Source organism: Leptonychotes weddellii, chromosome 5 (genome assembly GCF_054177405.1).
Source record: "Leptonychotes weddellii isolate Sample4059 chromosome 5, ASM5417740v2, whole genome shotgun sequence".
In the NCBI taxonomy this organism is placed as follows: Eukaryota; Metazoa; Chordata; class Mammalia; order Carnivora; family Phocidae; genus Leptonychotes; species Leptonychotes weddellii.
In genome coordinates, this window is record NC_138373.1 from 41,631,699 (window position 1) to 41,656,157 (window position 24,459).

At 47.0% G+C, this 24,459-nt stretch overlaps 1 protein-coding gene across 7 annotated transcripts in view; it reads right to left on the reverse strand.

Moving 5' to 3' along the window:
* Positions 1 to 14,237: 14,237 nt before the first annotated feature.
* The window catches only part of SFMBT2 (Scm like with four mbt domains 2), a 229,429-nt gene continuing 219,207 nt past the window's right edge, over positions 14,238 to 24,459 (reverse strand). For 6 of the 7 annotated variants that reach the window (XM_081820544.1, XM_081820545.1, XM_081820546.1 and 3 more), the window contains one exon: positions 14,238 to 19,078. In XM_081820544.1, coding sequence (XP_081676670.1) covers positions 18,938 to 19,078 — 141 coding nt within the window. In that variant the 3' untranslated portion in view covers positions 14,238 to 18,937. The remainder of the gene's footprint in view (positions 19,079 to 24,459) is intronic. The other variant, XR_014145456.1, reaches the window with a different exon arrangement.

Here is a 24,459-nt window from a genome sequence, read left to right on the forward strand (position 1 = left end):
GATCTTCCTATATTTGATTTTTTTCTGTTAGAACGTACATGCCTTGAGGTCAAGGATTATGCTGTTTAATGTTTACGCCCAAGAGAGTTTACAATATATTGCGAGCATTTATAATATTTTGAGCACATGGATAAAGAAATGAATCTTCTCATGACTAATCTCAACCCACGATGATCTTTCCACTGGTGCTTCCTAGGCTTGTTGTCTGGACTGGATGATAGAATAAACATAACGCACACGGTGCCTGCTCTGCAAATGCTAATTCACATACGGTTCACCTCCCTTTTCACCAATCTTTCCTGCAGATAACTCTACTGCTAGAACATAAATGAAACTGTTTTCTTTAGAGATGCTAATTATAAGAGCCCTGGTAGATGTGACCATGGTAGTCTGTTTAGCCTAGAAATAATCCGTATTGTATGAACTTCGTTGTGTGTCTCTCAACACGATCTGATCACTCTGGAGATGAAGCAGAAACATCTCTTTACGAAAGGGTCTGGGTATTGATCCTAACATCAGCTCTTGCTCCTTTAGCTCTGGACTCCTGGAAGAGTTGGTAAGAGCCTTCTGGACTTGGAGAGATTCGAGTTCTAATTCTGACACTCTGACACTTCACCTTTCTGGTTGTGGTCAAATTCCTTCCTCAAACCTTCTCAGCTGTAAATGGCAGGGAGTGGGGAAGCGGGGGAGAATACCACCTCAAAGAACTGCTGTGATGATTCTTAAGGTAATTCTTACCGTTAATGTAAATGTAGAGATCTCAGATCACTTACTTATTCAGCAGATATTAACTGAGCACGTACTCTGTACTGGATTCTAAAGATACAGCAGGAGAGAAAAAGCAGCAGGAGAGAAAAAGCAGTCAAAAAAATTTTTTTAAGATTTTATTTATTTATTTGTCAGAGAGAGAGAGAGAGAGGGAGAGCATAAGCAGGGGGAGCGGCACGTAGAGGGAGAAGGAGAAGCAGGCTCCCCGCTGAGCAGGGAGCCCCACACGGGGCTCGATCCCAGGACCCTGAGATCATGACCCGAGCTAAAGGCAGGTGCTTAACAGAGCCACCCAGGCGTCCCAAAAAGCAATCAAAATGACCTGTCCTCATGGAGCTGGCGTTTTAGTGGGGGAGACAAGATGAACAGGCTTAGCATATACAATCTGGAGTATGCTGGAGAGTGAAAAGAACCAGGAAGGAAAAGGAAATGAAGCAGGAGGAGGACTGGAGCTGAAAGTCAGGTAGGGCAGCTCTCCGCGCTGAGGGGGGCGTGCCTGCCTCAGGCAAACACGTGGTCCATTCCAACCGTTTTCTTGGTGCACATTTTTGTTCCGCTTCTCTGGAACTGGAATCCAGGTGATTCCGAGAAGAAATGTAAACAGCCAGCAAACATACGAAAAGCTAAAGTACTTTTAATATTCAAAGAATGCAAACTGGAGAAGCAGGAACTGCAATTTCTTTTCTCCTCTCTGACAAAAATGAAAGGAAGTCTCTAAGCACTGCCCGCGAGAGTATACAAAAAGAATGACACTCGTGTACAGCCCATCAGCATATCAGTTGGGACAACCTGCTGGAAGGCATTAGCCTCATCAATATGCGTACCTTCTGATGTAACTGTTTCACCTAGAAAGACATCCTAAGGAACTAAAATATAAAAGGACAAAATATTTCCTACATTTTCATGATTATAATAGCTCTACTATATCTGTAGACCTGAAGCCAGAATGAATTCAGGAAGAAGTAAAGATTGGAACGTCAAAAATAATGAAAGTATGGAGAAGAGTAAGTGTTAGGATGTTCACTGAATCACTATTTACAATACAGAAAATTAGAAACAACCAAAATATCTATCATAAGAGATTGCTAAAATAAATTGCAGTATAGCTGTATATAAAAACATTGTTAAAAAGGAAAAAGCAGTTTTTTTAAAAAATAATTGAGATATTACTATGTACAAAAGCTCATGGGAAGATATGTAAGAAATATATATATATGTAAATATGTAATCTATATTGATGTTTGCATAAAAAAACTGAGAAACATAGAACAAATTGTCCATATTCCTTCAGGCTAGAAGCCCTCCCTCCTGTCTCACCGCAGCTAGCAAGGCTAGAACTTGCGGGGTTCAGAACACGCCCAAGACCGTGCAGATGGCTCCCCCGCAGAGGCCGGTGTGGTGGACCCATACTGGGGACATCTAGCAGTTAGTTGTTGACTAAAGCTGGCAAGGACGTGAACACAAGCTTGGGAAGCGTTTCTTTAAAACAGAGAAGAGGATGCAAAAGGAAGGGCCAGATCAAGTGCTTCCCCGCCAGGGGAATGCCAGGATTCTGTTTGACTGAAAGAGATGGAAGAGAATCCTTCCTCTCCTCATCTCCTTGGCCCCTGCGGACAACTGCCTCAACAGAGCCCCAGCCCCTAGATCGTGGTGTAGTGTTAACTCAGCCACCAACTATGCCGACCCCGAATACCCCTCTCTAGAATCTGTTGTCATTTAGAATGTGATCTTCCACCATCCAGGCTAAGTCTCCCCTCAAAGCAGGCTGTGCAAATCCCTTTAGCGATAGTAACCACATTTGAGCAAGGGCTCCCGTGTTCCACCTTGAACATTATACCCTCTTGTGTCATCAAGCATCGGAGGAGAAACAGTCGTGGAAAACAAAGTAGTCCTTTCACGGGGACAGTTCCTGATGGAAGATGCAAAAGCAAATGCTTTGGTCCGTCCTCTCTTGGCAAGATGGCCCCAGAGGGATTGCTTGTATTGAGAAAAGAAACTTGCATATTGATGATCAGATCTGCATAAGGAAAGGGGCAGGGAAAAAAATCCCAGCAGCAAACACAAACATGTTCATTAATTAATGCAAATGACAATGAACTCTAATCACACCAGCAGGTGTGACTACTCCAAGTCTTCATCTCAAGTCGGTTTTCTCCAAGACGTGTTGGCCACAGTGTTCTCCAATTTCTTTCTCTTTGGAGAGTCCACACTTTGAATTTATTTCTTAGGAACTATTTAATTATCAATAATATTAACCTTTTGTCATGATACTACAAATGCTTTTCTAAAACTTTGCTTATTGTGTCTGTCAAAATCACACTTGTTATTTTATTCTCTTTTGGTGTTCTCTAAACACTACCTTTCATGACAATATTCTCCCATTTTGGTGACTTTAATTACTTTAATGTTCCAATCTTTAATTCTTCTTGGATTTACTTTGGCTTAATATCTATATAGGGATAAGTAAAGGTGTTGTAAGTATGAAAATGGATGTAGTATCCCAGTAAATAAAAACATAGGCGTTTAGATAACATTTTATTCGTTTTAAACATCTGTACATATGATCTCTTAATCTTCCCAATGGTTCGGGATTCAGTTCAGTACCCTTATTTGTAGAAGAAAAAATTAGATTCACAATGGAAAAAAAAATTAACTTCCCCTTCCAGCGATGAGGGAGGAACAGGATATTGACTCAGCCTCCCACCATCAGCCATTAGAACATAACACACAGGAAACAATTATTTTCAGAAGTAGGAATCACAGAAAATGAAGCCATCCCTGTGATCACATGCACTTTCCATCGGAAGCACCTTCCAGACTGACTCCCAGTAGCCAGGGGTCCCGGTCTGCCCAGGACCTCCTTGGTTCTAGCACCTGAAAACCTTGTGCCTCCAGATACCCCTCCCTCCCAGGCAAACTGGGATGGTTGTTCCTTCCCCCAAAGAAAGGACTCATACTCAAACAATGACCTACATGGAGAGTCCAGAGGTCAGAGGCCAGGGAGACCTAGAAGGCTAGGATTTATGGAGCAGCATAACAGAGCAGGGAGCCATGCAGAGAAGCTTCCAGAAATCTGCAGAGAATCCCCTGGAGTCTTTGACTGATTCCATTCTCTGCCTGTGTGTGGATCTGTTCAAGCTTCTAGCAACCAGAGTGGAGAGGCCTCTTCACAAACGTGGAGCATTCAGTGGGGACCACAGAGCAGGCCACACCTTGGAAGTGAGGCCAATGTTGTCACAGAGTCCTAACTCACCCTGAAAGAGCTCACCAACCAGCCTCAAAAAGACAAAGAAGTGTGTCCTGGGCTGGAGGAAAGCATCTGGGAGCATAAGACCCCTCCTCTACCTTCCAGAAGTCTGTGTCACTTCTAATCTGTAACCCATCTTCCCCCTACAGCCATCCCTCTGCAAGTTCCCCATGTCCTTGCTCTTCTCCACACCTTGGTGAGGCTCTTCCTTCTCTCAGGGGAATGCAGACACCCATCCCATCCAAATGCCTAGAAACCTCCCCAGCAGCTCTTGGCTACTCCATTCTCCACATCCGGGTAACTTCTGCTCCTTTCTGATCAACATAGACTGATTTACAGTATCGACTCCCTTGCTCTACCTTGTAGTTGTGCCCTTAATTATGTATCCATAAAAATATTTGGTTGAATTTTCATAATTGTGCCTGTTTTTGAATATTTATAGGAGCAGACTCATCAAGCACCTGCTTTGTTGAATGTGGCTTCTTTCACTAGATACTGCTTTTTAAATATTTATTCATGCTTTTGCATACAGCCAGAGACTATCCATTTTTATTGTTCTGTGGTCAACTGATTTATCCATTTTACTAATGGTGGGCGTTTGGGTTAATGAGGGCTATTACAAACAATGCTTCTACGAACATTTGGTATATACCGACGTCCATAACAGTGCATTTCTGAGGGCCTATTTCTAATGGTGGGTTATCCCGTTTACTCTTTACAACAACCGAATGATCTAGACGCTATTGTCCCAAGTTTGCAGATAATGAAGCAAGGGCACACAGATGTAAAGTTACCCAAATTACAGAATAGGGATTCACATCGAGACAGCCTGACTCCTGAGACACTCTTAACCACAGCTCTGTAGCGCCCCCCGCCCCCCGCCATGTTCACCTCCCACTAGACAGTCTCAGAATCTGAGTGTGTGTATTGTAGGCATCTTGTTACTTATGGTGCTGCCACAGTACGATACATATGCTAATTGAATGAGTGAATGTGGCTCTATATACTTTATAGGAAAATGTAATATAAACTTTTTCTTGTCCTTTGGCCTTAAAATATGCACATTTTTTCCTTTGGAATAGGAACCATTCAGAACTACATTATTTGCTATTTTAAAACTTAGAGCCACAACAATGCCATGTTTTTACAACTTATTACCAGATGCTGTCATCCAGGCTGCCAGGCCAACATTTCAAAACACAAGGAAAACATTCAGGAGGTAAGAGAATAAACAACTTATGCAATTACACTACCCAAGGAATGCTGGAGCCTTCAAGTTTCTATCAGAATTCTCCAAGGATCTGACCCAAAGCAAGGATCTCTAAAGCTCATTATGTACTCCAACTTCCTCTGATTGTCTATCCCTTGAACAGGAGACCCAAGTATTACTCTATTCCATTTCTCGCAGGACACCTAATACATAGTAGATGCTCAATTAATAAGTGAATCCCATCTCTAACTTACAGCCATGTACCTATTGGCCCCTTTGAAGAAGCTGGCCCATAATATAATTTTGAAGTGCACCTTAGATTTTGTTCCAAGTGAATTCACACATTCATCTTGTAGAGGATCCAAATCCCAGGTCTGTCCTCCGAAAGTGAATGATTTAATCTTTGAGCCTTACTTTTCTTGTATATAAATGGCATCTACTAATGCCTGAGTCTTCATTGAACTGTAAGGCATAAGTCGAGTAATTTACGTAGCTCTAAGCACAGAGTCTAGCACACCAGAGGTGTGAATCATCACGGCATCCCCATTCCCATCTTACAGGTGAAGCAACGGAAAAGTCTACAGGTTAATTTACCTGATTTGGGTCATCCAACTGGAGCAGAACAACTCTGGAGGGCCAGCCTCTTCTTTCTCTTGGATTGGAATGGACCCCACCTGAGCCAGGACCCCTGCCCCCAAAGCAAAAACGCATACACACAGACATCCTTGCACAGTAAAATGATGCTAAGAGGACTCTCATTTTGACTTTGACAGTTATAAGTAAGCCTTTAACTGAGCAAGGATGAATTCTGATGTGTTTTAACTACTGTCAGAAGAGATCAAAATTTCAGTCGCTTGAAAAAAGTGATAATCAATCTCCTAGGTAAATGCCTCATATTTACTACGGAATGTAGCTCCCAGGTGGCTACGTCTGGGTTAAGGACTTTGCAGGCTTGGGCAAGGCAGAGATCCTGCTCTGGGGGCTTGCGATCTAACTGGGGACACTTTCTTTAGCCATCATCATCCTTAAAGTGTTAGAATTTCTTGCCAGCATCAGACAGTTTGGAAATTTCACATAAATATCTGGATTTCTTCTAGTTGCCCTTGGAAAATGAGAAGACAAGGTAACAGTTGGCCACAGACTTACTGACAGGCCTCTTCGTAGACAGGTGTGTCCCCTCCAGCTTCCCACAGCGCCCACCGGCTCCCTGCACCCATTTCTGGTTCCTGGCTGAGCCCTGGAGGCATCTGAGCTTCCCATTGCACTTTAAGGCCAGTAACCAGGGCTGGGATTTTGTCCAGGGATCTGAAAAGCAACGTAAACATCACCTCTCTTCTAAGTTTCAGCCCAAACCCGCTTGTACACACATCTGCTCTGTTCTCGACAGTGATTCCTGCGAATGCTTTATCTCCTTCCTAGGTGGCTTCTGGCTGTTTACGAGCAGCCAGCACAGTGCTATTCTGTTCCCTAATGCACTTGGCACCGTGCATCTGCTTCATCGGTCTGAAGCATTTTTATTCTATGCGTTAATGTCCTCTTAGGTTTCTTATCAGAATGATTAGCTTCACATAAGCCTAAGCGTCTCATCAAATGTCTCCACTGTAGTTCATTCATAGGGATTATTGGTAACAGCATCAATCAGCTCATTTACATATTAAGGCTGCCCTATTTCAGGTGGGTCAGTGAGTAAATGGCACACAGCACAAAAGTCTATATTTCAAGTGTCAACAGTTAATCGTTCATGCCAACAGAGGGGAGAGAATGGACCACTTTGCTCAAATTGTGGTAGGTAAGCATTATCAGTGTGGGGTGTAGAACAAGACAGACCATTCTCACCTTTCTAACACTCCAATGTCACGCCTCTTGGCTACAGGGGTTTCTGACAAGTCGGACGGGATAACATGCAAAGCAGTTTTTTCAAACCGTTTGTAGAACTGAGGTTTGACTAAGACTTAAACTATGCAAAAGAGACATTTAGAAATGTCAACTAGCTGAGCATTTTGGGAGTTGTAACTTCAGTGAACCCCATGTTCATATGAATTTTCATATGGGCAAAAATCTCATTTCTAAATAGCTCGAATAATGCAAAATTCAGTTTCATCCTCAGAACATGCTCTCATGGTACCCGCTGCTTTGAAGATTTTTTTTTTTTAAATAATGAAGAGACTTGTAGTCACGACGGTTTTATGGAGAATGACACCATGACCTTACTGAAAGACTTAAAAAAGACATGAGTAAATGAATAATTGTACCATCTTCTGGACAGAAAGATTCAACAGGATAAAAGAAGTAGATGCTCTCCAAATGTTCCCATAAATTTAATATAATTACACCCAATATCCCAAAGTATTCTATGGAATTCATCAAGTTGAGTCTGAGATTCATGATGAAGAACACGACTAAAACTGGCCAAGACAGCTTTCAATAAGAAGAGGTTTCCCTGAGTATTGAGGATTATTATAAAGCCATAATACTTGTGTGGTAATGACATAGGGACAGACAAACAGACCAATGAAACAGAATGCTGGGGCCACACACAGACCCACACATATACGTAAGCTCAGAACGTGATGCAGGTGGAATGGCGAGTCAGTGGAAAAAGGAGAAATTCCCCGGCAGTTAGAGCAAGGCAATTTACCTGTCTTCCTCCCTCCCTGACCAGATGGCTTCCACACTCCTCAGACCGGCAATAATTATAAACGCCGCCAAGTCCTGGTGAGGGTGTGAACAGGCATGACGCTCATATGGCAGGAGTGTGAACTGGGATCACCACTTTGGATAACACGGGGAGTACCAAACCCCCCCCAAAATATTCTGGAGGGGGTTGGAAAAAGTAAAACTTACTAACATCTAAAAGAAAATAAAAGAGACCATCTGAATGTCTTCGGAGTAGAAAAACGTTTCTTAAACAAGAGGATAAAAGCAAGAATCGGAAAGGAAAAGAATGGTACGTTGAAGTACATTAAAACAAGTAACCTCTGAACTACAAAGGACAGAGTAAAGTTGACAGGACCAAAACAAAGTGGAGAAATGGATTTACAATGCAGGCAATTGATAGGGGATTCATGTCAAGAAGTTATTTTAGGGCGCCTGGGTGGCTCAGTTGGTTAAGCGACTGCCTTCGGCTCAGGTCATGATCCTGGAGTCCCGGGATCGAGTCCCGCATCGGGCTCCCTGCTCTTGCTTCTCCCTCTCCCACTCCCCGTTTGTGTTCCCTCTCTCGCTGTGTCTTTCTCTGTCAAATAAATAAATAAAATCTTTAAAAAAAAAAAAAAGAAGTTATTTTAGAAAAGACTCATAAATCAGAGAGAAAGAAGTGGGGGAGGGAGGGAGGGAGAATGAGAATGTGTACAGGCTGTGAGCGGGCGATTCACAAGAGGGAAAACACAAATGGCCAGTGAGCACATGCAAAGACACTAAACTTCGCCAGGAATTACAGAAATGTGCATTGAAATGATCTGGAGTTGCCGCTTCTCCACTCCTCGGATCAGCAATAATGAAAAACTCTGCCAAGGACGGGCAAGGGTGTGGAGGAGAGACAGCTCCCACACTCCTGGCAGGGGTGCAAACTGGACACACCCCTTGGGACACCACTGGCAATACCCAGCATAGATGCAAGGAGGCATGGTCCACGACCAGCAATTCCACCTGTGGAGACAGCCTTTGGGGACAGCACTGCCCGTGTGCACAGTAAGAACCGTACGAAAATGTTCATGGCAGCATTCTTCGAAATGGCAGAAAAGCAGAACATAAAGGTCCAAGAGTAGGAGAATGGAGAAGGAAATCATACATTCAATGGAATTTACGCAGCAGTGAAAATAAATGAATTAGAAAAATATTAACATGCATAAATCTCACAGACATAATATTGAGGAAAAAGAGTAAATTGCATTATGACACGAGGAGCATAACACTCACGAAAATATTGAAACCCCATAAAGCAGAGGTGTACATTATCATGCTTATATACAAATGAAGTATTACTGTAAAAATCCTGCCTACAATTGGAAAAGTTGGAATTGTGGTTACTTCTGGGATAGGAGGGAGGGAAACAATTGGGGTGGAGATAAAAGGGGTTTTGACTCTACCTGTAAGAGTCTGTAAGACACATAAATCTGAAGCAAATACGGCAAAACAATAATACTTCTGGAAGCTGGGTGGGTGGTACACAAACATCTGTTACACTGAATTCCTTAAAAATGTATTGGAACATTAAAAAAATATTAGATAGCTAAAAATATTACCTCCACCCCAGAGAACGCAATTACAAAATAAATTGTGGACAATTTTTAAATGGCATAAACTGGATTTCAACATCGCGTTATAAATATACACGGAAATATGGGAGAGTGGTAATTGGACCTGGTTAGAGAACAGGAGCTTGGATGACGGCCCTTTCCAAATTTTCTATAATGCACACCCATTACTTTAATAACCAGGAAGAACAGTTTTAATGTGAACTTCCAACCCATGTCTTAAAGCAATTCAGAAAGGCTTCATATCACGGCGATCAGGCTCAGTGACAGGAGGCTCATAAGTTTCTCGGGCTCCAGATGATGGCTGGATCATGCCAGGATATTTAACCATTATTATTTGTACAATGCATCTGCATAACGATAGCTGCCTCCTGTCTCGGGCTCGATCCTCAGAAAGCAGATCCTGGAGATGAGCTTAGAAGCCACAGCTTTACCAGCAGGTTCCCAGCTGAGGGAAGGAAGGCGTGGAAGGGGGGACAAGACGCAAACTCGAAGAGTAGTGCATTAGATCGCTGGCCGTGATTTCACGAGAAAGCACGAGTGGTCGTTCAGACGTGCGGGATGTCTCTGGACAGACGTACAGACCGCCACAGTGGGGAAAGGTGATCTGGGGGAGGACAGCAGAGGAATTTACCTGCTGCCTTTCATTGATCGAGGTCTGCCCACGCGACACGAACCCCCAGCATTTTCCAGCTCCAAGTTCCGGATTCCGGTTCTACCACCATGGGTAGAAGCCACAGACCACAGTGCCCAGTGCTTCACCTGGGTGCAGAGACCGAAGGAGTGGAAGCTTTGATGGGTCTGGCACCCTGGGCTCGGGGGGGCCAGAATGTGTGTGGCTGCCCGCATGGTGGTTTGGGAGAGTGTGCCGGGCCGGCCCTCCAGGGACAGAGGAGCAGGCAAGATGGCAGGTGGTGTGGGGCTGGAGCACCAGGTGCAGCGGCTGGGCCGTCCATGAAGGAGGTGCAGGCCCGGGAGGCCGTGGACGCCAAGCACATCCCGGGAGGTGCATGCCTGGGCCCAACCCCCAACAACGCATCTGTTGCGCCATCATCTGCACTCTCCCATGACAACCAGCTCTCATATGCTCAGAATAAGATGCCCTCATCTTTTCCCAAGATGGAAAGTGTAGGTTCAATGTCCCTGCAGATGGGATTTTTTTAATTTGTTTTTTTTTTTTAATTTGACAGAGAGAGAAGGAACACAAGCAGGGGGAGTGGGAGAGGGAGAAGCAGGCTTCCTGCCGAGCAGGGAGCCTGATGCGGGGCTCGATCCCAGGACTCTGGGATCATGACCCGAGCTGAAGGCAGACGCTTAACGACTGAGCCACCCACCCAGGCGCCCCTGCAAACTCTATTCTAAAAAAGCAGGAGCATCAGCTGAGCCCGGGTTTACAGAGTCTACCCATCCTATTTCCAGCCTTCGGGCTTCTTCCTCAGTACAATGAAGAGGACGTTCTGGAATTTCCATCTTGTTTACTGTAGGAAAACCTCTGGGAACCCTACCCAGGAATCATTAAGACTGGCTCCAAATTGTCCTTATAAGAAGATTAAATCCCAAGTCCCAGGCAAATGCCCCACATCCAGTCTCGTGTCCAGGGCTAGGTCTAACGTCCTCATCGGCTCCCACATAAGCTCCCCGGCTCCTGCCAGCATATTAGCCGCATCCTGTAATTCCTGCCGTGTGTGGACTGTCCTTCCAGGATCAGGGGTGATAATTCCCAGTGTGGGCCATCCTGAGACCTGTCCCGTTATCGTGGAAGCAACGACGGGGCAGGGAAATCGTGATACACATCGTGAGAACGTGGTCATTTTGCATCCTGTCCTCAGGCGAGGGGAAGGCCAGCCAGCCAGGAGGAGACAGGGCTATGGAAGGTTCTTGGCTTATGTACTCTGTGACCCCATCCCACATTTCAGAGGCTCACTCTGTCACTATGAGGAAAAATCGCCATCTGACATTGCAGAAGGAAGCCTGTCGAGGTCTCACGCTTCACATCTTCTGCAGCTCCACCATCCTCCTCATCAGATCCTGGGCCTGATTTTTCAGCGAGTCTTCCCTGTGGCTGATTTAGACAAGAATATCTCTGAAAGTTGCCTTCGATGCACCCAAGCTGGTAATTTGCTTTCCTAAGGCTGCCTGCCACTTCCCGTTTCCAAGGCCAGCGCTGCCAAGCCAGCCCCCCACGTACGGTGTTCACGGAGATCCTCGTCCCGGCTCCCTGCCCAAGGTAGAAGCCTTGCCTGCCTCCCGTTCATCCTAGTCAGCCGCACGCAGGAGCTCTAGGGATGCTGAGCATACTGCTGGGATTGGTTACCTGCTCCTGAAGAGCAAGAGGGTCCCGTGGCTTTCAGATGGGTGGCAGTCGGATTCCCCAATCCCATCTGGAAGCTCTGTTTTCTGGAAAGCTTCTGGCACCAACTGGCTAATTTGGGGTTCCAAAGATAACACAGTCTGAGGCAAAGCTTATATGCTAGTATTTGATTGTGGGATAAAATTACACGGCAACGGAACTGAGGGCAAGTGGAAATGCAATCAGGGAAGGAAGGACAGCAAATATAAGGTGGTGTGTTACAGGGTTGGCCTCTGCTTACAAAAACAAAGGGGGTCTCTCTGGACAGGCCACCCCAGAACTCCCATTTTCCTGCTAGCGCTCTCCCCCTCCTGCACTGACCCAAGCTGGAGCTCGAGGACCCTCAGGACCCTCACTCCCCTGCCCGTGGGCTGTCACCACCCTTCTGAAAAGAAGGTGCAGATCCTGCACCGCATGGTGTGTTCTTCCTCAGAATTCAGGGGTGGAGCAGGGGGCCCAGCTCTCCAGGGTGTGACTGGGTCAGGCCTGGGTACCTGAGGCTCCCCCCTGCGGTGGGCACGATGGACACAATAGTTGTGGCCGCCCAGACGTTCCAGCGAGCGGTCAAGGGCCCAGGAGTTGATGTGCCCAGTAAATCGAGGGATTGGGTTCACCCTCTCTGTGCTAGACTCTTGGCTTAGTGCCACACAGTATCTTTAATCCTCCTGTCAAGCGGGTATGGATGTATTACCACCTGCCTTTGAGGTTTTGTGTTACATACATGGCAAGCAATACAACCAGTGTTTCAACCCAGGACCGTTTGAAAAGTGCGAGAGTCCTTCTCCAAGCCGATGCCGTCCGTCTCCACCCCGGTCTCACTCTCTCTCCACAATGCACACCTAACTGTTGCACGTCTGCCATTCCAACAACTTTGAAGCAAAAGATGGCAACGACTATTAGAACACGAACCGTGAGGTTGGGTGGGAAGGCATGGCGGGCATGCAAATCGAGCGCTGATGGGACTTCAGAAAAGCGCAAGGAGAGCTTTCGTCCGCGTGAGTCCTCCAAACAGGAGCCTCAACAGCACAGAGGAGCTACTCCAGTGTGGGCTGACATCACAAAGCCTCCTGAGAAAGTTCTTCCCTAGAAAACCACTGTGGCCCAGCTAGTACCCTGCCGTAGTATTTTCACCTCGCTGATGAAACGTCCGGTCTTCACACGGGAGCCACTCAAGGTCATGTCCGTGTAAACAGCATTTCTTATGTGGTCCTTGAACCTCCAGGAAGCGTGGCACTGTCCCACGGCCTTGAAATAAGAGAGTAGCAGCACCAGATGCCAGAACAAAGGGGAAGGGGTTTCTAGTGACCTGAAAATTGACAACAGCCTCACCAGAGAGCAGAAGCATTAAAAATAGGGTCTTGGTGGCAAGACGGAGAGAGATGGAAGGGATTGTGTCTTTTTTCTGGCTTTAATTCATTCAATTGAGAGGTCCGGAAAAGTGTTCAGCTTCCACTTTATCTTATTATATATCCAGTCTCCATTTCTTTGTCATCAAGGATCTTCAAGCACAAATAGAAATATAATAATCTTATTTACTCAGCCCTATAATCTTTGACTTCTGTTTCTAGTATATTTGGGGAAAATGAACGATGTGCTTCCCACTTTTGTCTACCGTCATAGGCTTTGTTTTTGGTAGTAAAGATGGACTGATGGAAAAAGCTTTCTTTCATAATTCAAAACAGAACACAACAAAAATGTCTATATACAGAACCTGCTTCTCAGTAGGGGCAAACATAATCTACTTTAAGAGAAGTTGGATGATTAAGGTGGGCCAGGGTCGGAAGAAAGGGATGTTCTTCCACCACCTGCCCCTGAATGCTCGTTCCCTTGGCCTTGGCTCCGCCCCTCAGCAACGCTGAGTGTGGAGTGACGGGGGGACTTAAAGTCGTCTTCGTCCTGAGGCAGCAGGCAATCACAGAAGAACCCAATCACTGACCATGGGAAAGCCTAGAGGCGATTGTGTAGGACACACTGTAATGTTTCAATAAAAAGAATAAACACAAGTGCCTTGAATAAAAAGTGCCAAAGCTGGGGCGCCTGGGTGGCTCAGTCGTTAAGCGTCTGCCTTCGGCTCAGGTCATGATCTCGGGGTCCTGGGATCAAGCCCCGCATCGGGCTCCCTGCTCCGCAGGAAGCCTGCTTCTCCCTCTCCCACTCCCCCTGCTTGCGTTCCCTCTCTCGCTGTGCCTCTCTCTGTCAAATAAATAAATAAAATCTTAAAAAAAAAAAAAAAGTGCCAAAGCTATCGGGTAACCCTGAAAGATCGCACGGGACTTTCAGAACCATAGTTATTAAAACCCTACAAACACACGTTTTAGTGCGTAGCAGGAAAAGACAAACAGAACAAAACGCAAACCCTAAAGATAGTATTTAGTGACCTTACATAGAAAGACACACACACCACCATAGAACTCATTTTTACTTTATTAACAATGTGGCTTACAATTTTTTCAAGTAAAAAGGGTTTCTTTTCATTTAGAATAAAAATTAAAATATAACTCTGATATAGATTTTCATTTATTTACATGAAAACATATATACAGAATACAATCTTCCAGCAAACCAACAACATGCCCTTTGTCCTGCAAATTCCAAAAGTAAGAACACGAATTTTTCCTTTTACACACCGAAATGTACACAAGATATGAATCAGATCTCAATACAAACTACTCAAACTGGAATGCAAAACAGTAAAAGGGCTTCTGACATTCACGACTAGGGACAGTTTATGCTTCTGGATATCATGCTAGCTCCCACCGTGAACAACAAATGAGATGATTTCTTTCTTCTGTCATTTAAAAAAAAATTATCTCCAATTTCCCATCATAAGCTGATTTTCAGCAAACCCTGGTCCCAGAACTTTACTTTTTCTTCAGGGTATCCGCCAGGCCCACGGGAGCACCACTCTGGCTTCGCTGCATGACAAGATTGACATGTTCGCTAGTACGGAATCCTCAGCATTTAAAACCAACCAGGAAGATGGAAAGACCACCGCTGAGGAAATTGTTTGGGTTACTTCTTACCACCTGAACTAGAGATGCTTTTAACCAAAACCCAAAGCAGCACCATGTGTCAGCAATTACCATTTTTAGGTAAATTCAGGGGGTCAAAACTAGCACAATTCGATTTTATCGCATTCGTGTTTTGGGATACTTGTAAGCCAACTCTAGTGATGAAAGCTATGAGAACCAACTGAAATATTCAACCAAGTTAAAGGGACGAAAGCCATTTCCAGAAAACTCTTGAACAGAAAAGAACAGGAAACGAGTAAGAGAATCATTACATTGTAATAGTTGAAGACAGAGCTTCTCCTTGCTATTTGTTATTGCACCAGAACACAACGGGCAGTATGTCTATCTCTTCAACGATTGCTTCCTTAAAAACTACAGAGACCTACACTTACTATCTTTTCTTTCAGAAATAATTGCACACGTGATCACAGCTTTCTAAAGACTGAATCGAATACTTGGATCCTAGATTCACCACCTTAACCAAAAAGCAACAATGGTGCTCAAACCACAACAAAGATTTCAACGATACAGTTTTTATAGTTCTATATACAGAAATAAACATAAATGGGTGTTCTACGTAAGAAGTTACAAAAACCCCTAGTGCTTGCAAAATGAAGGGAGAACAGCTCCTAGAGAGGTGTCTGGTCTAAGATAAAAGGCAAATCTCAGAACTTGCTTGATACAACACTCAGCATTCTAAGAGACGAGTCAGGACACTCAGACCAAGCTTCAAAGACTGATCCAAATCAACTTTCCAGAGATTATAGCAAGGGTCAGAGGGGGCAGGGTCAAAGGTTTGAGTCATTTTAATGTACCGAGGAACCAATCAAAGCAAACACAGGAAATACGCTTTCAAATATGATCAAATAAGGTAAAGCAACCTAATCGCTGCACAGCCCAAACACTGTGTGTGAGTCAAACTTTGATCAAATGAACCTAATTTTAAAAGCGATGGATGAGTTCTCTGGATGACGCAACTTGAAGGAAACTGGTTTCCATTTTCCTTTTTTGGTTTTTTTTTTTTCTTTTCTTTTTTTTTTGGAAAAGCAAAGAAGTTCGTTTGCAATGCCAGCTGTACCCTGCTCTTTTTAGGTTTATATTGTTGTGGGTAGGATAGTTTCCCAACACAATACAGACGCAGTCAAGAAGGCAGGGGCCGAACCAGCTCCCTTAGTTTCCAGATGGGATTGCGTCGTGACTGTCAGCCTTAAAGACGAGGCAGCATTTCTGCTTCTCAAGTTATACACACTGTACAGAACGCCAAGTGTCCGCTGGGGCAGGAGAGGAAGACACGCTTCTCGACCAGCTGCAGGAGGTAAAGAGCGGCATGGTGTACGCAGGACCCGGCTACACAGAGGACAGGACTTTGGTCCCGAAGTATTATCATAGAGACAGAGCAGAGACTGAAGCATCTGGGGACAGAGAAGCGGGGGAGAGGCGTCACTTGCTGGCATTTCAACCAAGAAGCGTTTGGCTGGGGCTGTGGTGGTCCTGGCGGGGGTGGGTGGGTAGAGGTGTAAAATCAGCATTTCCTGCCTTAAGAGACACAGTAACAACACGGTAAAATGTGCCTTGGAAACTGGCCCTACTGATAAGACAGAAGCTGACGTGAGGTGAATCCTACAGAGGAACGAACACCACCTCACCATTCCGTTGCCAACTTGCTACCGACAGGAAGTACACCCACCAGTGGGAATCCCCCAAAGAATCCAAGTTCAGGAGGACGGTGGCAACACTCACAGCAAAAGCATCTTCTTGGCCCTAAAAGGTTTCTTGGCTCTTGGAGGGCCAGGAGGGGACACATACAGGACCTTCGTGATGGTTACCCCGGAGCCGGGCCTTCTGCCTCTGGCCCCGGCCACGTCTTGCTGACCACGCACCATTACGTGGACGTGGGTGAAGTGACAGATCGCCGCACAGAGAGGGACTGAGGACAAGGAGGTGTCGGGCACACGGAAGCAGGAAGCTTCCCCAGCAACGGTGGCCGTGTCTTGCCCGGGCTGCCAAGGGGAGGCCTTCCAGCTCCAGCAACGCCTGCAAGATCTGCCTCATCCCATGTAGCACCTCCTCCCCCGCGCCTTTCCTTGAAAGGGCACGAGGAGGGGACATCCGTTCTGAAAGTACAACATTACGTTGCAGCCACCACACCCCCTCGCTCCGGTTTCAGATGCGACAGGAATAGCTCAGCTTGAAAAGGCCACAGCGAAGGATCGCGAGTGAGTCAGCACAGGGAAAATGCCAAAGATCTTGAAATGGATACCCTTTCCAATCGACTCCACAAGGCTGAGTGTGTAAGGCTAGAAGCATGTGGCTGAGAAGGCAGGCAGGAGTGGGAACCCGGGAGGCGGCGGACCCCTCGGCGTGGGACACAGAAGCCCCGACTGCGAGCCAAGCACGAGTCACCACGGGCGCTTCCGGTGTGGGACGCTGGTCCTTCCAGAACAGGTCCCCAGGCAAGCCCACTTGCCAAACGTTTCAAACTTGGTGGGAGAAGTCAGCTAGGGTGGAAAGGAAAAACTCACCTGGCAAAATCGGTTTTCCATTTGCATCTGTTAACAGGGACAGACCGTGAATGAAGGTTAGCGTTGGTCATCAAACTTGGCAAAATCTGACAGATAATCGTGCTTTACAATGTATGCAGAAAGAGGACAGCTCAGCAGCCCACCCCATGATGCCCCGCCAGCAGTGGATAGTGATCAAGGAGAAAAGATCAAGGTAATTATGGCACAAGAGCAGCAGAAGGCCGTGCTCCCCTCCGTGTCCACGTCCAGACTCTCTCAAGGTCTGGTTTCCTTGCACGCACGTCGAAAGGCATTTGGACGCCTCCCAACGGAGGAGGGCCATCCATTCGGGTTGGAGTGAGCACACTGGGTCCCTCATAGGCATACGCAGATGAAGTGCTTGGTACAAAAAGAAAACCCAGCCAATGCTCAAGAGTCCCAGATCTCTCTACAAGTGACTTCACGGATTTAATGAAAACTGCCCAAGAAATGTCTTCGGCACACTCCAAGCCAGAGTGGGCTGCCGGAAACAGTAAACACTGCTGATGTGATTCTTTCTCACCTACGGTGTCTCAATGTTGGCGGATTGAGACCCTTCCCTTAGCAGGAGGCGGACGAGAGGCTCCAGAGTGATGTGGTCATCCAGGATCACAGGGGGCCGTCAGCCGGACCAGCAGAAGAGCAGGGCCGAGCCAGGTGGCTGCCCTGCTTCCCGTCGGACGTCCCAGGGCCAGGTTGATCCAAGTGGCACTCAAAGCCACTCACTCACTGCGGGATCCTTCTATGGGGACACAGCTGCTTTATTAAAAGCTTCCCGAAGCCTCTTCCCCCTCGTCTCTGACGTTAAGCTTTTCCTTCGATACACAGCTCAGCATTTCCCAACAGACTAAAGGAATCACTCCTGATCTGGTCACAATTAAATGAGAAAGTGAGCAATATGTGAAGTTCTATAAAAGACTGCAAACGGAAAGCTCCACAGGCTCTGGATGTCCGTCACTCGGGAAGAACGGTCTCCTTCCAATATGCCGCCTGCCTTCACGCCCCCCACTTCCTAAAAGGCACCTGTGACAGGTGATGCAAGTCTAGCCCATCCTTTTGTAACCGCATCCTGCAACAAGTGTGTCTGAGAACTAAGTTGCCACCAAGATCCAACTGAGCCACGCAGCCACGGCCCCATGGGCGTCGTCACGAAAGAAGCGTCTGGAACGACCAGAGCAAAACCACCAGCCTGTGTCCTCCCTGGGCACATTCAGAAAAGACATCAAAGCAAAGTGGACCGTGGCTGAGGAAAGCCCTTCACAGGGAGCTGCCTGGTTTCCGGAGGGAGAAAGGCGAGACGTGGACGTACAGAGACGCTCTCCCATTTCCCGCAGCGTCCACCACTCCAGGAGCCTCGCTGTGGCCCTGGGTATGCTTGAAAACGGGGTACTATCACGCAGGCTGGAGGGTGAAGGAGGTCCTCCGTGCTTCTTGCTTTTCACTGCTACAGAGTGTATGTACCAGCTCTTATCATCCAAGAAATAAAGCGTCGGTCCCCAAACCTTCCCACGACGCCGCATCACACGACTCTGGGTCAACTCCCGAGAGGGCAGCGTCAGTTGGCGTACTGGGCATAGAAAGCCACTTTAACTCGCTCGATCTGATGGCACAGCTTGATGGCGGGCCCCAGCTTCAGCTCCATGCACTCCTGCACCGTGGGGAGAGTCAGCAACAGCAGTGCCTGCCCATCAATGTCCTGCCAGGAGACAAAGCCACGTTAGAGCCGAGGCACCGGGCACAAGGGACGGCATCTGTCACGGCAGGCTTCATCCTGGGGGCCAGGGGCCTTCGGTTCAGGAGAGCGTTGGCAGACATACCAACCTGGCCTGAGAACTCTCTCATCTTTCTGGTTAATAAAACCAGTCTGCTCCGAAAATTCTGGCTACTGTGAAATTCACATGCCTAGGCCGGTGGGGTCGAGGGGGTGGAACAGGTGAGCTGCTGCAGGACCTCCTCTTCCCCAAGCTTCCAGCCCCTGGCAGGGAGAGCCCCCCTCGCCCCCCGGCCCCCACCCCAGTCCCTCTCGTGTTCTGCTGTGACTCCACATGAGCACTAGGAAAGAGCGCTCTACTAAAAGAAGCAGCTCTCTCTCTTCCTTGCCAAAGTCTGACATTTCACCATTGAAACGGGTGACAAGATGCTGGAGAGCTGTACCACTACCCAGAGCAGTTGGCTACTGAGGACAACTCGGGTATTCAGACGCACACAAAGGCACGCATCTCCATTTGCACACATGCACCACCCAGAATGAGGTGTGCACGGTCTGCATCCCGGTCTTGTCCTCGTGAGCTCTCTGAAGCCGTGCACCGGGCCCAGGCGATGACAGAGTCATCAGACTGTTAAGCTGCATTCACTGCAGAAGGCAGGGACAAGGCCCACCCCAAAGCTTTAAGATCCCCCTGCACTGGACATCTCTGCCTCTTCACCAGCTTGCTTCCTATAATAAACTGGGTTTATTTATGTAGATATTGTGTGATTGGTTATAAGTGCAATCCCTCCCTCCTATCCACCAAGACAGTCTTCACATTCCATAGGAAGTAAGAGAAGGTAACAATAAAGACTAGTGGTAGAAGGAGAGCACAAACCACACCCAGCAAACTAGAATTTCTGCCATTTGGAGAAGCGGTGAGCCTGCTGTAAGCCACGGAGACTTACTAGTCCTACCGCTGCACACGGGCACCTCCGACATCATGCATCCTGAGTTACATGTAGGAAGCTTATTTTCTTCAGATAATGGTTTATTTAGCGGTCTTAAAAATTCCAAAAGCACACAAAACAAAAAACAACCCAGAATGGGCATAAAGGTTAGCCTTGGGAGGACTACTGGTAGGAATAAGAATAATGTAGTGTATGATCAGTTTCAAAAGGCACCTCGATGTGCTCATAATCCCTAATACGTACAGCAGCAATAAAAATTAAGCATCAACCTTAGAGGCATCAATGCGGGCGCAATTAATTGTCTCAATTACGTGAGCGAGGCTGTGGTGTGCCCAAGTCCAGGCCCAAGGTAAAAACTATAGGCATATACACATTTAGAAACAATCCATTAGATAGAATCTATATGCCAGTGGCATGAATTACTGAAATCCAGTGTTTTAGGAGGTGATATATATCACAGAGGTCAAGTGGAAGATCATGAATGCCAGACTCAAGTCCCTGATCTCTTGATACTGGTTGAGGACCAAGACTCAAACTGGACCTTATCAAACCCCAAAGTAAACCGATCAGTCTTGAATACACGCCGAAAGTAGCAGATAAACTAACGAAGCTGTCAATGAATTTTTGATGCTGTCTCTCTCTTTTTTTTTTTTTTTCCTTTTTCTATCGTGCTTTTGCACGTTACTTTACTTGCTCTTCAGACGCCACCTCTAAGGCTGGCTGTAGTAAAGGGCAAACTGGAAGTGCTGAGAAACAGGTTCTGCTCAAGGTCATGAACCAAATAATGGTACCCCCTGACCTGGGACCTGGGAGCCCGACTCCCGCTTTCAGAGGCAAATCCACCTACATCATATCAAACTTGACAGAGGGGGAAAGGTCTAGGGATACAAAGTCTTGTGAGTATCACGGGCCTGAGAAAACTATGTTGTAAGTAGGAAATAGGATGATGTTATAAAACCATGTGCAGGTGGCTTAACCATTATGTTCAATGAAGAGCAGAAGAGAAACTTATTTTAGGATATAGGACACTTTTTTTTGGATGGAAATTAATGCCAGAAAAGCTAGTTGATCTATCTAAGATCATTTAGTTGAAGACCATATTGGAACTAGAACCACAGCTTTCTTTCTTTCTTTTTTTTTAAGAATCATTTATTTATTTTAGAGAGAAAGAGAGAGAGAGGCTGGGGGGAGGGGGCAGAGAGAGAGGGAGACAAGCAGCCTCCCTGCTGAGCAGGGAGCCCGACGTGGGACTCGATCCCAGGACCCTGAGATCATGACCTGAGCCGAAGGCAGATGCTTAACCGACTGAACCACCCAGGTGCCCCTAGAACCATGTTTTTCTGATATTAAACTTTGGAGGGAAAACTGCAGCTCTAAACATCCATACTAGGTCATGATGGCGATCCTTGGACATATAGATTCAATTACACTTGAAAGCCAGCCCCCTAAAATGCTTCTGTAACGCTCTACGGGCCATTTCAGTGAAGGTGGCCGCCATATGCATGCACCACATTTAAGTGGAGGATGTCACTCATTTCTTTACTCAACAAGCAAGCGTTTATTGAGCGCCTACTGAGAGGCAGGTGCTCTGCTGGCCTCCGTGGCTACTGCACTGAACAAAACAGACTCCCTCCCAGGAGAGGACGAACGTCAAGGTAGGCCATTATGAGGAACAGACCAACACAGTACAGAGAGAATAAAGTGTGGACACAGAGCTACCGGCTCAAAGGGACGGGAACACAGCCAGTCTTACAGGAGTCAAGGAACACCTCAGAGATCAGGTGATGCCCCAGCTCAGACCTAAGGACAGAGAGGAATCACTGAGGGAAGGATGGACCCACGGAAGACAAGCAGTTCATGAGAGCATGTATTTGAGGAGAGTGCAGAGACACTGAAGGGAAAGCAGAGACGGGCCGAGACAGCAGTTAGGAAACGAGCTTCTGGGGTGTGTGACCAGAAAGTCGCTAAAGGTCGTTAGGCAGAGAAGTCACATTATAGCATGTGATCATCTGCAAGCTGATATTGGCCACAACGTATTGGAATGAATTAGGAGGCAGGGTGGGGAAGCCATGAGGGACTGAAGGGGAGAACATTTATTAGGGGGTGGCAAAGCTGAGCCTGTTAAGAGATAAGGTCACCCAGAACTGGGGTGCTACCCCTGGGATCCAGTACTGGGTGCCACGGAGCGGCTAGCCCAACCACAAACTGAATGCTCCATGTAGAATGGACAAAGGATGGCAGTGATACCCGGAATACAGAAGGCCCTACACAGATCAACAACGGAAAGACTTATATAAAAAAAATATTAGGCAAAAGGGACGAGTAGATATTTCACAAATGAAACAAAAATGATGAACAATTTAGGAAAAGATGTCGACCTTATCAGGGAAGTGCAAATGAGGCCCACGATACAATTTCATGTCCACAGAAGTGGAGAAGTCACACAACGCTAGGTGTTGGCAGAGAAGTATATGGTAACAGGAAGCCCTAGAGCACAAGAAGAAATGTATGCTGGGAAACTACTTTGGGAAACCCTTTGGCATCACCTCGAAAACGTAGGTGAGAGTAAATCAAACAAGAACACAACAATACAAATTTCAGAACAGTATTTACAGCTGGTAGAAATGAAGTGGAGTGTGATAGGACAGTAGATACGGCCGTGTTGCAATGTTCTAGATTCTTCCTTGGACGGTGGCTTTCGCAGGTGTTCACCTTATCAGTATGCCACGTAGGCACAGGTCTCATGGGCACTCTTCGGGATGCACAAACCATTTCTCCATAAAAACATATTAGTGCATCTACGTCTCAGATGCAAGCTGGTATCTCTCACTTGTTCTTTCTGAAATGCTTTTACGTTTCTCCATTTTTCCACACCTCACAGCCCAGGAAGGAGGAGAAGGGGATTCCCTTGGTAAATCAAATCTTAGTTTCTGAGGAGGTGCCAAGTCTTTAAAGCTGTTTTTCATTTATTTGCAAAATATTTGTTAAATTATTCGTATGTCGGACCCCAAAGTAGCTACTGGAGATACAAGACGAGTGAGACGTGGCTCCCATGTTTTCCGGCTGGGGAGCAGACACACGTATGCAGGTGGCCCAAATCCGCACAGCTTAGCAGACAGAGCTGGATGCGAGCCCGAGCACACAACAGGCTGGGGGGTGGGGGAGGGTGGGGTCAGGGACGGCCTCACGTTTTAACTCACTTTTGAGAAGGCATAGCAATAAGGGCAAGGGACTTTTTTCTAGCTTGTTTCCCCCGCGCTATCCTCAGCATCTAGAAAAATACCTGCCAGACACAGAATAGGGGCTCATTAAACGTTTGTTGAATGACTAAATGGGAAAACCTGGTCTGGGTGAACCTAAAAGTCAACAGATGAGTGAAGGCAAAGCGAGAGAATCGGGCAAGTGGACAGAAGGGGAAGACAAAGAAGAGGGGACTCTTGGGCCATCTGAGTCCCCCAGGCCACAGTAACAGACACGGCGGGCTGGGGGCCTGGTAAACAACAGGCACTTGGGTCTCACGGCTCTGGAGGCTGGCAAGTCCAAGATCAAGTTGCCGGCAGATGGAGGTGACTGGAGAGGCCCTGCTTCACTGCGTCCTCACACCAGGGAGAGGGCCAGGGAGCTGTCTGTGGGCTCTCCTACAAGGGCACCGATCCATTCACGGGGGCTCCACGCTCCTGACCCCATGACCCCATGACCATGGGGGACAGCAGCTTCAGTCTATAGCACAGATGCTACTGATGGGGCCATCGGGCTCCCATCCAGGGAGATGTGAGCTGGGGCGCACACTCTGAAGGTTTCTGGAAGTGCCTCCACCAGCCTGTCCCCAGCTCCCAAAGACTCCCCACTCTTTCATGGAGACCTCACATGGGAAGAAGTACGGAAGAGAAGCGTCGACTCTATTCAGCTACAACTATCCTCAAAATAAAAACTCACATCTAGTGGTGAGGGAGAACTCCGGTCTCCGATCCCCAGATAGAAACCTCAAGATAGCCCCTCGCTTTGTTTATTCCTAAACCTCGAGGGGCCTCTGCCAACGGAGTGCAGAATCTGTGACAGGCCCCGGGAGTGAATGCGGGGTTTACAGAGCTTGAAGGGCCCCGGACTCTTTCCGGTATAGCCCGAGTGTTCATCCTGAGCGATGCCACAAATTATTTTACAAAATTGGACAGAGAACTTGGGTCTCTTTCCTGGGACAGCTTTGGGGAAAATACGCACTTTTGACCAGTGGCAAACTCTACTAACCTTTACCACCCGCTGTGCCTCCCACAGCCCTGCTCCCATGGGCATCCCTGCAACCGCGCGGCCCAAACCACGGCGCTCACCACTCTGCACAGGACACGGCAGGTGCTCTCGCTTAGCCGCACACACCCCGGAGCCTGCGGCCACTCCTGTCCCCTTCCCAAGAAGCCGGTCTGC